A 17,035-nucleotide genomic window follows, 5' to 3' on the forward strand; every position below is an offset into this window, starting at 1 on the left:
GGGAATGATAGTTTTACTTCTGAATTTTATAAAGAATTTCAGGATTTATTAATCCCTTTATTGATAGATGTATTGAAACAGGGGACAGAGGTTCATTTTTTTTCCAGATTCTTTTTCTAAAGTAATTATTACAGTTATTCTTAAGAAAGATATGGACCTATTGAAACCAAGGTCTTATAGACCTATTTCTTTATTAAATGTTGATTACAAAATTGTTGCAAAGGTTCTGGCTAATAGGTTAGCTAAATATTTATTCATTTGGATCAGGCGGGTTTTATTAAAAATTGTTATTTGGCAGATAATATTGTGAAGTTGATTTTTTTAATTAATGTTTTTCAGGAGGAATCTAACCTCCAATAGTTATTTAGTTGGATGTAGAAAAGCCCTTTGATAGAGTAGAGTGGAGTTTTTTATTTAAAGTTTTGGAGAAATTTAAATTTGTCCCCTGTTTTATTGGTTGGATAAAGGCTTCTATATAAAGTCCTACTGTCCTCATGACAAATGGACAGTTATCTTCACCTTTTATTTTCACTAGATCGACTAGGCAAGGCTGCCCTTTGTCAGCAGTTCTATTTGCATTAGTTATTGAATCTTTGGCTCAGATGATTAGACAAGATAGTAATATTAAAGGTATTAAGGTGAAATTTGATTAATTTAAAATTAATTTGTTTGCAGATGATGTTTTGATATATTTAACAGAACCTCAGAATTCTTTGAGGAACTTACATGATAGATTCAAACAGTATGATGAAGTATCAGGTTATAAAATTAATTGGGAAAAGAGTGAGATTATGCCTTTAGCTGAAATGAATTATTCTTCGTGTAGGCATATTGTGAAATTTAAATGGTCAGATCGGATTAAGTATTTAAGTGTTTAGGTAGATTGTAATTATAGTCATTTATATAAATTGAATTATTTGCCTTTATTTTCTAAAATTAAATTGGATTTAAATCGATGGAAAGATTTACCGATTACATTAATAGGATTTCATTGTATTAAAATGAATATTTTTCCTCAAATTCAATATTTTTTTTCAGTCTATTCCTTGTAAGATTCCTCAAAAATATTTTAAGGATTTAAATGCTTTGGTGAGGACATTTTTATGGAAAGATAAAATGGTAAGTGTATCATTACTGAACTTAACTTGGAAATATGAATTAGGAGGCTTGCAACTTTCTAATTTTCAAGATTATTATAAATCAGCACAATTGAAAATTATTAATAGGATGTTTGAAGTAGATAAACCTTTGATATGGGCTAATATTGAATTGTCTCAGATTGGTGAGAAGTTGGATCAGTTTATTTATAGATGGAATCCTAAATAATTGAGTAAATATAATTTACCTGTTTTGAAACATTTAATGGATTTATGGTATTAAAAAAAATGAAGTCATAGGTACTCAAGGCAAGATTTCAGGTAAAATTCCTTTGTAACAAAATAAACTTTTCCCCTTTAAACATAATAATCAACTTTTGAAATTATGGGATCAAAAGGGTATTAAATTGGTGCAAGATTGTTAAGAAGGAAAATATTTTATTTTCAAAGAATGAAATATGATATATCTTCAAATACTCTTTTTTCTTACTATCAAATTAAAGCCTTATTGTTGGATAATTTTGGAAGTACTCTACAGTTACTTAGATGATCTAAGTTTGAAATTTTACTTACTGAGGGTGGTAAGAAGATATTTATATCTGAGATGTATTCTTTATTGCAGAATAAAATGTTTAAGCTGGATATTCATAAATCTAGATTGAAATGGGAAAAAGATTTGAATATGCATTTCCCAGAATGATTGGATGAATTTATGTAAGGACAGTATGACTAATATTGTAAATGTAAGGTATTGGTTCATTATAATTTTATTCATAAATTATATTTAACTCCGGAAAAATTAAGGAAATGTATTTCTTCGGATTTATGTATTAAATGTCATAAGGAGGTAGGTTCTTTTCTACATTCTCCTTGGTCATGTGAGACGGTGAAACCTTTTTGGAATAAACGTAAGGAATTTCTAGAAGTTATTTTGAAAGTGAAATTTTTATTAGATTCTGTGATGTTTTTGTTGGGTAATATTCCGAAGATTAGTTTAGAAGTAAAATTAAATAGATTTCAAATTGCTTTTTTGAGATCGGCTTATGGAGATGAGGTCTTGTATTCTATTGGAAAAGATAACATATAATTTACGCAATAATTATTTCTTTTCTCGTAAAACTTGGAGCCCGTATTTGGATTATATGGGGTTTAATTATTAAATCCCCTTTCCGCACGTTAGTGGTGTTGCTCCAAACCATGGTAATTAACTGACGAATTTTGATGTTATGTGATCTCTTTTTCTTTTTGGGGGTAGATTAGAGGGGGGGGTGGGTTAGGGAAGGGGCATGGGGGTTTGTAGGGGATTAGTTTTAAAAAAATCATATGTATTTTGTGAATTTTTAAAGTTTTATTCATTAATTGTATGTTTAACATAGGCATCATGATTTAATAAATAAAATTTTCAAAAAAAAAGATTTTTGTTTCCTTTCAGTTACCTGAATGCAGCCATCACTTTAGGCTTTGTTTACATCCAGAGTTTTGTTTGTTAATTTGATTTTGTGACTGATGTTGGTTTGCACAGAAAGTGTTCACTCCTCAGCCTTAATGCCATGTGCTCTGCTCAGTAATACAGTGCTCCTTTTATAGGCTACCCTTGTGTAATGCGGCCCAATATAAATAGTATATGGATATCAAAGAATATAGTTCCTTGCTTAACATTACAGTAATGTAATGGGAGTCATGTTTATCATTGTCTCTGCTTTATAAAGTAGCCAGTTAGCCAATTAAAAAAATCAATAACTCTTCAATAGTTTTAATCTTAGTTGAATTAAGAGATCCCCTCTCTGCTGTCCGCCTCCCACGATGATGATGATGGAGACTTCCAAGTTCTTAACTGGAATGAACCTCCGCAGCAGTGTATTTCACCAAGGTCTTTCTGAGTTAAGCCCATAATAATTTCCAATATTCTAAACCTGTGCCAGAATATGTAATTTCAGGATACAAGAAATGATAATTGCAGAAGATGAATATCCTTTTGATGAATGTCCTCAAGGATTATGCTGGCAATCAGCCATAGAATTAGTAATGGGAAATATCAAGATGTTGGAGAAACTAAAGAAGTACATTGTGTCTGTTTTCATGGGGGGGGGGGGAAAACTCCCAGGAGTACTGGAGAACTTTGGCTCAAATGAGGATGTGTAATTGTAGCGTAGATCAAAACTCACACTCGACTGGAGGGAGATCTAATGCTTTTATTAGCTTATAGTACAGATAGGGTTCATGAACAGGCTTCAGAGGGGTTCAGGGTTTAGGCAGAAAACCAAGGTTATATACGGGCCCTCGGGGAGGAGGCGGGACCAGTTGTCAGTATAGGACACTTCTAGTGAATCCCAGTTCACTACAGTAATACAGTGGTATTGACAATGTTTGATGGGGAAGTTACTGAGTTTTCTGATCAGCCATAGTCATGTTGAATGGTGAAGATTAAAGGGCTCTCCATGATCAACTCCATTTGCAATTTCTTGTGTGAAGAGAACTGAAGTGAACCTCCACTGTTCTCCATTTGTACACAGGCATATACACATATACGCACACACACGCACACATACACACACGTACACACACAAACACACACGTGAGCATTCACAGTTTGGAAAGTCAGCTGATAATTGTGAGCAATGAGTCAGGACAGTATTTCCGAATCTGTGGACTGTGATCCCTAAGCTTATTAATGGTGGTGCACAGCGAATATTTCCGATATAATAAGTAAATATGTAAAATTAGATTGTAAGTTTGATGACAAAAAAATTAAAATGCTCAAAAAAATACTTATCTAAACAAAACAAAGCTCCTGTTGGCCTGGGAAGGAGCTCCAGCACATCCCCACACCCAGACCACTGCTGGTCCGTGATACACAAAGGAACACTGAAGATGATGTGTGGGTGAAAGGAGATTGGGAACTTCCGAGTTAGCCCTGTTTTTGCTGTGGAGAGTGTATCCTAAACTCAAATAAATGAGAGCCTTGTAAACAGTAGAATTGTCAGGTATTTCAGTTTCTATTTGCAATCGTGAAGTTAGCAAGAGGCTTAAGTCCACTACGTTCTACACTAGTGGTTTTCAAACTGCCTCTTTCCACTTAAGTAATCCCTTACTAATCACAGAGCACTTATGGCTTAGCACTGTTCTACATCATCCAAACAAGCTTAACTGGAGATACAGCACCACTCCAAATATCGTGTTTGGAACTCAAAGGTTTGTTTAACAGGGCAGCTATAGTGTTGGTGATGTTATCAAGTCATACAGCAGTGAATTGGACCCTTTCAACCATCATATCTGCAGTTATCATATATACTCGTGTAATCGTGGATACCATGTGATAGTCAAACCTCCCCCACCCCCACCATTTTTGGCCCAAAAATCACGTTTTCCATATGACTCATGTAAAAGTCAACCCCCCCCCCCACAATTTTTGACCCCAACCGCCACCCATCCGAGCTCCCAATGCCCTGACCACCCACCCATCTGAGCTCCAATGCCCTTGCTGCCCATCCATCCGAGCTCCTGACCCTCTCTGCCACCAGCCCTTCTGAGCTCCTGTCACCCTGGCATCCAACCCATCCAAGCTCCCGACACCCCAGCAGCCCACCCATCTGAGCTCCCAGTGCCCCGGCCGCCCACCCATCTGAGATCCTGATGCCCCAACCACTGCCCACCCAAACTCCCAACACCCCAGCTGCCCACCCATCCGAGCTCCTGATATCCTGACCACCTGTCCACCAGAGCTCCCAATGCCCCAACTACCCGCCCATCCGAACTCCCAACAACCCGTTTGAAGACTTTTGTGTTTCATTCCTTTCACCTTTAACCCTTAACCTCAGTTTTTAATTTCATCTTAACTCATTGGAAAATTCCTGCTTGCATTTACTCAATCAATAACCATCATAATTTTGTGTACCACAATCAAATCTCCCCTCATTTTTCTATGCTCCATGGAATAACCTGTTTAACCTTTCCCTGTAACACAGTTCCTCAAGTCCTGACAAATCTCCTTTGTGCCCCTGTTGTACCAAAGGATTGCAATGTTGGGAAATCCATATATAAGCAAAGTAGTGAAACTGTTGCCTCTGTTTCCTGCTCAGGGTTCAGCTGACTCCTATACCAGTCGCCCATCAGATTCAGACATCTCTCTGGAGGAGGACAGAGAGGCCTTACGCAAAGAAGCTGAGCGACAGGCTTTGGCGCAACTTGAGAAGGCAAAGGTAAGATCAGCTCTTGCTCACCTGCTGCCCTAGAATCACATGCTTCCAAACTGGTTGGGAGGGAATGGCTTGTGTTACTGGCTGCCAAATGTCACTCAATGAAGCCCAAACACAAGGCTGGCTGTCAGATACACAGAGTCTCAGTGCGAGAACATTAATTCAAACAAGTCCCAGCCTACCAAGCCTCTTCTTGAATCTCTAACCCGCAGTTCCCAGTAACATCCTCGTGATTTTTATTCTGCACCCTTTCCAGCTTAATGGCATCCTTCCTTTAGATGGCAAGAGGACTGGACCAAAAAAATGGTGGTGCTGCCAGAGCTGATGGAGACCCACGGAGAGCAGGGATCAGAGACACAGCGTTCCCCCACTGGGTCCATAGGCCAAGTCCGACTGCTGTCTGCTCTGTACTGGCTTTAAATTTGCTGTTCATGGAGCCAAAGGTACTTTATCTTAAAATCCTGTCAATGCACAGCAGCAGCCATGAAGAGGTTCCGGGGAGGCAGAGGATTGGCACAGGGCACCAGAAAAATGGGAAGACCACCCCCTCGTTTGAGAAGGAGTAGCAGAGGAGATGACCCATGGGATGGTAACCATGGTGGCTGACCAGCGAGGGTCTCTGAGGCTGAAGAACACATGGGCTGTTCGAGACTCGAGGCAAGGAACCCACGCAGGCTGCGGGCTGAAGGCAACGGCGGTTGTGGTACTCACATCAGGCTGCGGACCGCTGGAGATTTGCTCGAGATTGGCTGAACAGGTACCAGGTATCGGAACTGGCATGCGAGAGGGTGCTGGAGGTTTCCTGATCGTGTTGGAGGTTTGGATCTGGAGCTCGGGTTGCCGATGGTTTGGAATGAAAGCTGTGTGGCTGTGGAGGCTGCGTGAGAGCACTGGGGTAAATCCATGGGCATTCGGTGACTCTTTTGCTTTTCCTTCTCTGACTGTAAGGGGTGCCGGGCAATTTCTGCTGATACCAAATCTTTGTCTGCCTTACAGCAGACTAAAGGAAATTTCATGTAATATCACATTTTATGTTTTATTACATGACAATAACAAAATCTTGAATCTTAAAAGTACTCGTATGTTCTGGTCTTGTCCTAGTCTAGAAAAATACTGGAGAGAGGTTTTCCACACTTTATCAAAGATTTTTAATATAGATTTAACACCGAACCCTTTGGTGGCCTCCTCGGCACAACAGGAGGGAATGATTCTTCTTTGTCTCTGGTTCAGAGTCGCACCATTTCTATTGCCTCTCTTTTGGTGAGGTGTGTGATTTTACTTAAATGGAAGGATGCTGCCCCACCTACTCCTGGTCAGGGGGAGCGTGACATCATGTCCTGTTTGCATATGGAAAAGATTAATTATTCAGATATAAGATTCCAGAAGTTATGGGGGTCATTTATGACTTACTTTATAATTTTACTCCAATGTAATTAAGTTGTCCGACTTGTATCTTTTTCACATTCCTTATATTAATATTTTTTACCTTTGTTTTTCTTTTAACACTACTCAGCTCTGTATCCCTTCCTTAAATCTCTCTACCTCACTCTACCCCTTACGAGGTGCTCCTTGGACAAACTTTTGTCATCTGTCCTGAAGTTACTTTTGTTAGCTCACTACAAAATGTTATTTCCAGGTGATGCACGAGGTTTGTAGCTTTAAACCACCTTCATGAGTGGAATTGGAGCCAATCCTAATGTCACCTGTTGCAATCAACCCAACGGCTGGGGCAGGGATGCACCTCCTGGATTGTGATCCAGAACCAACCCCAGGGGTTAATTTTCTTTATAGGGGAACATTTCCTGTCCTCACCATATTTTACTGACAAATTACAAGGTTATTTATAAACTCATGGTGACAGTTTTCAGACCAGGTTTAAGCCAGAATTTATATGGCAAACACTTGTTTCAGGCAAGAATGAGGAGATGCAGTTTCGAGGTGTAAAATACACCAGGGTTGGGTGATGATGCAGCCAGAGCCATTAACATCTCTGTGAAATCCATCAGACATTTCAAGATGAAATATATAACATCTGGAAATGCGGTTCGGTAAGGGGGGATTCAGTTTTTCTCTTGTACTATTTTCTTCTTTCCTTTTTTTAGCATTATTAGAGTTTTTTTCTAAAAAAGTTAAATACTATTTAGAATATGAATTATGGATACGATTTACAATTTATGTATGTTAGTGTTAAACTGAATGTTTATGTAACTGTCCACATCTTAATGAATTGTAGTTTTTTTTTGTTTGTATAAGTTCTTTATTAAAATCAATAAAAAATATTTTAAAAAGAAAAAGAATCTTTAAAAAGAAAAATATCTCACCAATATCTTGTATACCTGCGTCATGACACCTATCTCCTGTGCTCAATACATGACCAATATGAGAACATTAATTCAAGCAAAGTACCTCTGCAAACACCTGCTCTGCCCCCTATTTTGTGCTGGTATATGTTCCCCTTTGCAATACTCAGTCTCGGAGCCAATCTCACTCTTTTGTGAGTGTCTCAGGGTGTTATCGACATTATAAGTACTTGTCCAATGCATGCAGTCATTTTAAGGTCTAGGAAAGATTTAAGATCACAAAACAACAAGTTTAAGTGTATTTATCATCCAATTGTACTAGTGTAACCCGACGAAACAGCGTTCTCTAGTCCACAGTGCAGAACCCTGCATACACACATATAGACAAACGATACCTATACACAGAGCATATACTGTATACATACAGTATATGAAAATAAATATTGTTAATAAATAAATCGAGGAGTCTTGGAAAGTTGTTTTAGCAGATTCAACAGTCTTGTAGCAGTCCCACTGTTAAGAATATCAAAAATATTGTGTTTATCCAGTGATACTTGGTGCTGTTTGGGCACATTCTCTTCGCAACACCAGTTGTGTCCAATTCTCAAGTGCCATAATCCATGAGATTTTCTGAGAGCTTCTCTGAAATGTATCACATTCCAGAGCACTCGGATTTCCACCTAGTTCCTCTGTCACCTACTGTCCATCATTAAATGCCCGATCTGAGAAGGCAGTTAAGGGTCAACCACTTTAGTGGGTCTAGAGTAGATGACAGACTGAGTAAGGATGGAAGATTTCCTTCCCAGAAGAGGGTTGTTGATTGACATCAATCCAGATTTATTTAATTACATGAATTTAAATTCCTCAGCTGTCATGGTGGGAATTCAATTTCTGTCTCTAGATATACTGAAAGTCTCATCCACTAGAAAACCTTGGAAGGAAGATCACTGAAGTGAGAATGGGTGTATTAAGAACACAGAGGTGCTGGATGAACTCAGCTGATCTCGCAGTGTTTGTAGGAGATAAACATTTATTACCGACGTTTGGGATTGATAGCCATCAACAAATCAATTAAATATTGGGATTATTTATAAAATTTGGTGCTGGGAGCAGAGATTCTGCAAGTTTGAACTAGGCCTCAGTATTGTTTAGAGTTTCTGACAATTAGATTTCAGATTTATTGTCAGAGTACATACATGTCATTACATACCACCCTGAGATTCTTTTTCCTACGGACGAGGCAGAATTACCACTTATTGGTAGTGCAAAAAAAATGTACTTAATGAATACATGTAAACAAATAAAGAATTGTCAACAACTGACTGTGCAATGCAGAGCGGAAAAAAGAATCAATAAAGTGCAGTCCTGAGGGACACATGGTTTCATCGTCCTCCTGATGGCTGGGCTGATATTCAACATATATATACAGATGTTTCATTTGATTGGTTACTGGATCTTATAGTTGGCTGGAGCGTTATCCACCAATCACAAGAACCTGTGTCTGAATTTAGCTCAAACTGATGAGATGAGAGACTTGTTTCTCTGTACAAACTCATTCACTACTCTGTGACACAGTTAGAAGAGCCACTGCCTCAGAGCACACAAGGGATCATGTTCGATCATGGCTTCGGGCATAGTCTGGATGAGGTTTGCGTGTTTTCCCTGTAACGGTGCAAGTTTCCACTGAGTGGCTCAGTTTCCTCCCACATCTCAAAGATGTTCAGGTCAGTGGGTTCATTGGCCAGCGTAAGTTAGCCAGAGGGTGTAAGTGTGTAGTGGAATCGGAGGGGAGTTGAGGAGAATGTGGAAAGAATGAGAAAAATGGGGTGAATTTAGGATAGGTGTAAATGGGTGCTAGATTTCAGATTTATTATCAGACATCCCATTCAACTCTGAGATTCTTTTTCCTGCGGGCAAGGCAGAATTACCACTTCTTGGTAGTAAAAAAAAATCTGTACTCATAAACAAATAGTGACGTGTAAAAATAAACTGTGCAATACAGAGAGAAAAAAATCATTAAAATGTAAACTAAGAGTCCTTAAATGAGTCCGTGATTGAGTTTGTTGTTGAGGAGTCTGATGGTGGAGGAGGAGCAGCTGTTCCTGAACCTGGTGAGTGCGAGTCCTGTGGCACCTAGACCTTTTTCCTAATGGTAACAGCGAGAACAGAACGTGTGCTGGCTGGTGTGGGTCCTTGATGGTTGCTGCTGTTCTCCAAAGGCAGTGTTCCCTGTTGATGTTCTCGATGATGGGGAGGATTTTACCTGTGTTGTCCTGGGATATGTCCACTACCTTTTCCAGGGCTTTATGCTTAGGGGTATTGGTGTCCCCAGACCAGACCATGATGCAGCCAGTCAGCACACTTTCCACCACACACCTGTAGAAATTTGTAGATGGTCAGCATGGACTCAGTGGGCTGTATTTCTCCATGACTCTATTCTTGAGAGCCATGAGTCCATTCTCTGTCTCATTTGCTGGGGCATACATCTTGCTGAACAAAATACCAAAGACTTTGTATTAAAACCGTTGTCCCTCCCATTCCGACTACATCGCTGTGTCAAGTTTATGCAAGGTCATGGAACCGGGCACAGCCTCTCCCCAACTTACAACCTATGCGACTATCCGTACATACGGCCAAAAAATAACAGCTGTGTGTGTACAATAGTGACATTCTCTCAGTTGCCATTCTGTTAACACTGTAAGCTCGCCAAAGAAAATGGCGAGAAAGAGGAAAAATCCATTCCCTGATGATAGATCTGGCAAGAAACCAAGGAAATTGAAAATTACTTGATTTATGACTTCTACATGCCACGCTAACATCCTTCTGACTTAGGTCCATTTCAAGATACGACCGCTTGGTCAGAACGGAACTAGGACATATATCGGGGAATAGCTGTATTTAACGTAAATGCATGGATTATCCCAAGGTGCATAGTTTAGATTCTTTCGTGTCTTAGTTGACTTGGCAAAACTGTCTCCAGACTACACTTGGATGCATTGTTCTGCTTTATTTTGTTTCAGACCAAGCCTGTTGCATTTGCTGTTCGAACAAATGTTGGCTACAATCCCAGCCAGAATGACGACATCCCTGTCCAAGGCATTGCCATTTCCTTTGAATCCAAAGATTTCCTACACATCAAAGAAGTAAGTGTTCTGCTGGTTGCAATGTATTTCACTTGTTGTGGTACATTGGCGGATTTTGTGTCCTCGTACTTGTGTGTGGGTGCATTGTAAACGCATGCACTTATGCTTATGTGCATACTTTCTCCAGGTATTTGTGCTTAGGAATGTGTGGCGTCATTACCTCTGTGCTTGAGTATATGTAGCAGGTAAACATGCATGGATACATCTCACCATGATGCATCTGCATGGGCACCCATGCGTTTGTATGCAGGTGCATACTCTTATAGAGCGTATCTGTTCAATTGTGCGTGGGTATATGGTGTACCCATATACAGTAAAAAGAAAAACCCATTGTCCAGAATTCAAGCAACCACCAAAAATATCAGGGAAAATAAATAAATGTTAACAATTAAACTAAATAAGAATAAATAATAGTTTAGATTGCAAATATAAAATGTTCTTTGAAGTGACACATTAATCTTTGGTGAAGATGGGAGCAAATATTCAGCCAGCAGATTGCCTTGATTGTGCTTTGCTCGTAGCAGTTGTTTGAATAAAGTGGCGTCGCCCAGGATGAAGAGCTGGTTGATCCCACTCGCTGTTGGGTGACTTTCTTAAAGTGTTTCCTTCTCCCTGCTTAGAAAGAGTCTCTATCGTTATTGGTATATTAGTAAGTTTTATCTGTAAACTTGGGGGTTAATAATGACGGTGACACAGTTAGCGTAGCGGCTAGCGCAACGCTGTTACAGCGCCAGCGACCAGGGTTCAAATTTAAATTTTGTGAACTTCGCATAATTAAGGACTTCAATGCTGATTCTTTTCAAATTACTTTACATTTTGCCCTGTCTTTAGTCTTTTAAACTGTTTATTCTTAATGCTGGTATATTACTTAGGCATTGCAAGAGTGTGTTTCAAGCAACTGGAAAACTCACATCCGGCTTCTACTATACCCTGTAGGTGATAGATACCAGAGATTTTAATGCACTTACTATGGTGTATGCATTCTTAATGCACATCATATCTTAATACACTTGTGCAGTGTACATGTGTGCAGCTTTAAACAGAAGGACTCTTTCACAGATGCTACCTGACCTGCTGATTTTTTCCAGCATTTCCAACGACTGCAGCCTTTTTCACTTACTGTGATAATTGCAGAGCTTGGGGAAGGAACTCGGTTTAGTTCCACTCGCTCCACCAACTTCAGTTCTGCCTTCCCTGTGGCCTTCTGTGTCTTTGAGTTGAGCCTTAGAAAACAAGAAACCTTAGAGCTGTGCAGGACTGAAGAAATAAGCTTGGAAAAACTCTTTTTGGATATACCAGAGCAGCAGGACAAAGGGACCCAGGTTTGGGGTAGATAAAGAAAATTTGATCAAATTCATGTAGAATTTTGCATTTATTGTCTTAAGGTTTGTTTCTAGCATGTATTCAAACAGTACAGTGAGCAGAATTTCAGTCAGAGATCAGTTCAAACACAGTATGGGCAATATTATTTCATTATTGCGAGGTCCGTTCAGTAGCCTGATGGCCGCAGCAAAGGAACTGACCTTTAATCGGGTGGTGCATGAATGCCGAATCTTCTTCCCAGCGAGGAAAGGAAGCAAAGAGTGTGGCCAAGAGTGAGATGAGTCCATTAGTACAACGGCTGCTTTTTACAACAAAAGTGTGCTGTGCGCAAGGCCCGAACAACATCACTGCCACGACAGCACCCACCCACTTGTGTCCCACATGTGGGCGAGCCTTCAGGGCCTCACCAGTCACCTCCGGACCCACAGCCATCAATCTTTCATTTGACTTTGAAGCCATGGTCATCTTCGACTACGAGGTTTTGGAGGTTTGGATGGATGGGGAGAACGTTTGTGCGATTGTCTGAGCCGAGATCACAATCTCTGCAGCTTCTTGCAGTCTTACAAAGTATTTTGTTTAACAAGGGTTGAAAAAAATGGTGGAGCATGTTACCAGAATGGTAGGTGAGAGCAGGACACTGGAATTGTTTAAACATGAGCTTGTAGCGGGCCGAGTGACCATGCGGTTAGATGGGCTGAATCGCCGCCCCAGTCGGTTGGTACAAGGTGGCGCAGGCCCACCTTTCCTTCTCAGGAGAAGCCCACTTTTGGCGTCTCATGTTGCCCGGGAAATGTCGCCACTTCCTGGATGCACGTTGCTGGGCAGGCATTGACTCTGCAACGCGCTGACGTCACTCCCTCAGACCAGCGTGCCCCAGACAGGAAGTGGGCCGTCCCCTAAAAGCAGCACAAGAGATTCAAATAAAGTTCAATTACGTTCACCTTGTGTTGTGTGAATGTACTTCACTTCAGTAGCGCTGCCGTTAGTCAACGCTACAAGCTAATGTAATGAGGAGTAAGAATGTATTATTACAGGAAGTAGGAGGAAGGGGAAGATTATTCAGCCTCCTGCACAGTTGTCCCATTTAGTGAGATCATCACTGATCTGTGATCTAATTCCACGTACCTGTGTGTCTCATGTGCCTTAATACAGAAATCTGTTCGTGCAGATTTAAAATGAACAACTGACCTCGTGTGAACTGCTACTCGTAGAATTCCAAACCTCTGCAATCCTCTCCATGTTGAAGGGTTTGCCAATTCCACTTCTTAAAGAACCGGCCTAATTCCCAGATTTTTTTCACTCTCTTTTTCTTATCAATTCTTCTTACTGCCTTGGAAGCCTTGTTCAAATTACTGCATCAAAATTCCAGGAATACAACCCTGCTATGGGTAATCTCTCCTTAGAAGTTAGTCCTTGTGGTCCAGTTATTATCAGTCACCGAGTTAAACTGCACAGTAACAGGACCTTCAACCCAACTGATCCATGCCAACGCTAGTCTACCTGAGCTAGTCCCATTTCCATGCATTTGGCCCATATTCCTCGAAACCTTTCCTATCCGTGTGTTAAACTCGACCTGCACTGTAATAAAACAAACAACAGGAGAACCAAAGAGCATACAATCACTTTTTATTGTATTACACTAGCGGAAGCAAGGAGTACAAAGAAAGAGTAAAGAATGTAACTTGTTCCCTGGATGAGAGTTGTATTCTCATACAACTTGTATAAATCTTGAGACGGATGCCTACGTTTTTCACTAATTGGCAATCTGATGTTTTTGCAGTTTCTGTGAAGTAGCATCCAGTAACCTTCCCAGCACTGTTCTGATATGCCATATCGCTCGCTTCATACTCCCATTCCATTCTAGTCATACCACGCTCTGCAGCTGTGGACTGCTTTATCTACTGAGCCATTCATTCTTGTTAGCCTACTTACTACAGCCGAAGCCCCATAATTCTTTACACATGTACCTATCCAAATGTCTTTTAAACTGTAATTATACCCACCTTAACCACTTCCTCTGGCAGCTCATTCCATGCCCCCACCATCCTCTGTGTGAAAAACTTAGCCCTCAGGTCCCCTTTAACATTTTGGACTCAGGGACTACCAACAAGCACATATACTCTGTGTCCCGGTTTTCTGGGACTGGTTTTATACCCAACCACAGCTGGTTTGTACTTGTGTTCGTTACTGTAGTTTACCCATGGATCCAGTCCTGAGTACACATTATGAAAATTTAAAATGGCTGGATTCCAAAGGGTTAACTCTTTCCTCTCTCGCCTTAAAACTCCGCCACCTACACTTCCCTATCATGAGTAAAAGACTGATTAACCATGCCTGACATGACCACCAACTTCTATAAGGGCCTCCTCAGTCTCCCAGTTTCACTCCAGGGGAAACAATCCCACCCTATTTAGTCTCACCTTCGAACGCAGGCATATTCTGATGCATATATTCTGCACTGCACTGTATCTGGGGATGATATTCCTCTCCTGGATTGTGGGGCCCAGGCCAAAATTGGACTAACCAAGACTTCATGCACTCATATCATCATGTCTAATCCCAGTGTGCTCCAGGTTTCTATCAGGCCCAGAATTCATTTCACCTTTTCAAGTTTGATTTCTTAGTGATCTGGATTCACAATGTTCTTTGGTTATCCGGAGTTTGGGGTCAGCTCTATTTTCTGCCTGGCCTTCCAACACCCTTTATTCTTCCAAAGATTCACCCATATTTGCTCAATGATTCTGGTTCCACAGTTCTCAAGGGTGAACTTCTAAAATTTATAGCTTTTGATGATAAGGAGTTGTGGTAAAATCAACTTCCACCAAGGTCTATCCTGTCTGTGACACCATCCTACCAATGTAATTTTCTCTTAACTGTCCCCTGAATTGGACCTACAAGGTTTTAGGATGACCAAATAAAGACCTTGCTTGTTTTTACACCAACATTCCCCTGGAACAAGGTAGTGATTGCATGTTTCTCTCTTCCTTCACCTCCAGAAATACAACAATGACTGGTGGATCGGACGGCTGGTGAAAGAAGGATGCGAGGTGGGATTCATTCCAAGCCCCGTTAAGTTAGAGAACATCAGACTACAACAGGAGCAGAAGATGAGGCAAGGAAGGCTTTCAAGGTACAGTATATCCTTGTTGATCTACACTTCTTGACACCACTATCCCCTGCACCCCCTGTGCAGGGTTATCTTCCTTCAGATTCAGTTGCTTCCCAGGTTTGACTCTGAATCAAACCAGACAGCACCATGGAATGGCCTTCCTTCAGATTTTAGTTGGAATCACTGCTTGAAAGATGGCGGCACTGCCGGAGCCGCTGTAGCGGCAATGCTGCCACTGGTGCAGACCTGTGGGGAATGAGGGAGTGGAGATGCAGCGCTCCCACATGGTCCAGCCGCTTCTGCACGGGCTTGGAATGACCCTTTGAAGGAGCCAACAGTGGTTTTACTTGAGATCCCGTGACCATGAGGTCTGCGTCCAAGATGGCAGCAGCCATGAGGGGAAGGAGAGAACAGGAGCGGGGCACCACAGGTCTGAGAAGGAGAAGCGGAAGAGATGATTGTGACCATGAAGGCGGACCAATGAGGGGAGGGGGGGCTCTGCAGCTGAAAAACAAGTGCATGCGGTGGGCTGCTGGCGACTCAAGTCATGGAAGCTGCAGGCTGCTGGAGACTGCTGTCAGGAGACTCGCGCCGGGTTGCGGACTGCTGGAGACTGGCTCGAACTGGCCGGAGAAGTACCAGGTACGGGAACCAGGGTGCAAAAAGGTCCTGAGTCCGCCGAAGGGTTCCTGACCGCGTCGGAGGTTTAGACCTGGAGCTCGTGTTGCCAATGGTTTGGACTGGACTCTATGTGTCTGTGGGGACTGCGGAAGCACTGGAGGTGAATCTATGGACACTCGATGACTCTGGGGGACTTGCTTTTGCTTCTGACTGTAGGGCTGACTGTAAAAAATGTAAGAGGTGCTTAGGCAGTTGGTGTCAGTGGCGAACCTGTCTGCCTTGCAGCAGGCAAAAAGAAATTTCATGTAATAGGTACTGTTTTATTACTATGACAAATTGAATCTTAAACTAATCATGTTGTGAGGTCATTCCCAGTCCAATCACAAGACCATTCTGTACCTTTGACTAGAAATGCTCCAATGCTTATAAAAATTAGGAACCTTTTGCAGTTTTAATTGAAGGCATGTGGTGTGTTTTCTGGTGTCTATAAAATGTATTGCATTGGATATGAGAGTCCTAAACGGGCATCTATTAGTGTACAAGTCACACATCTGAACCCAAACCAGAGAGGTTTTTACACCAATGCACCTCTCACCCACCACAGGGACTCTTCAATCACCTGTTGCTGATGGAATCAGCCCTTGACTTCATGGTGCAGGTTTGGGGGAGATCCAGTGATGGAGGTGCTACTTTTGTAACAGTGGTCAACACCACCAGCAACGGTAACAGAATTAGAGGAAACAATCCAAGTTAATACAGGATAACCTCCAAGCTGTCCAGGTGGAATGGGCAGCCAGTGAGACCTGACACCTCACAACTTCAGCGACCTGGATTTGGTGCTGTCTGTGTGGAGTTTTCCTGCATTCCTTGTGTAGTAAACTCACTCCACGGGTTTCCCCAGCTTCTCCTGTTTCTTCCAACATCCCAAAGATGTGCAGTTGGATTGTTATATTGTCTACTGTAAATTTCCCCTTGAGCAGTCGTTCTCAAACTTTTTCTTTCCACTCACATACCACCTTACATAATCCCTTACTAACCACAGATCACCTATGGCATAGGTATCAGAGGTGGAGATGGTGAGCAAATTTAATGGTGACTCAACACACCAATGGCATCATGAAGAAAGCACATCAGCACCTCTACTTCCTCAGGAGTGGACGGAGGTTTGGTAGGTTACTTCCTCTAACCCTGGCAAATTTCTACAGGTGTGTGGTGTAAAGTGTGCTGACCAACTGCATCACAGTCT

The 17,035-nt window shown here is 41.4% G+C and overlaps 1 protein-coding gene across 2 annotated transcripts in view; it reads left to right on the plus strand.

Annotated features, from left to right (window-relative positions):
- Nucleotides 1-17,035, plus strand: part of LOC138747583 (voltage-dependent L-type calcium channel subunit beta-1-like) — a 97,159-nt gene that overhangs the window by 41,676 nt on the left and 38,448 nt on the right. For both annotated transcript variants that reach the window (XM_069906949.1, XM_069906950.1), the window contains exons 2-4: nt 5,177-5,296; nt 10,614-10,736; nt 15,056-15,189. In XM_069906949.1, coding sequence (XP_069763050.1) covers nt 5,177-5,296; nt 10,614-10,736; nt 15,056-15,189 — 377 coding nt within the window. The remainder of the gene's footprint in view (nt 1-5,176; nt 5,297-10,613; nt 10,737-15,055; nt 15,190-17,035) is intronic.

The sequence above is a fragment of the Narcine bancroftii genome, chromosome 12, assembly GCF_036971445.1.
Source record: "Narcine bancroftii isolate sNarBan1 chromosome 12, sNarBan1.hap1, whole genome shotgun sequence".
Classification (NCBI taxonomy): Eukaryota; Metazoa; Chordata; class Chondrichthyes; order Torpediniformes; family Narcinidae; genus Narcine; species Narcine bancroftii.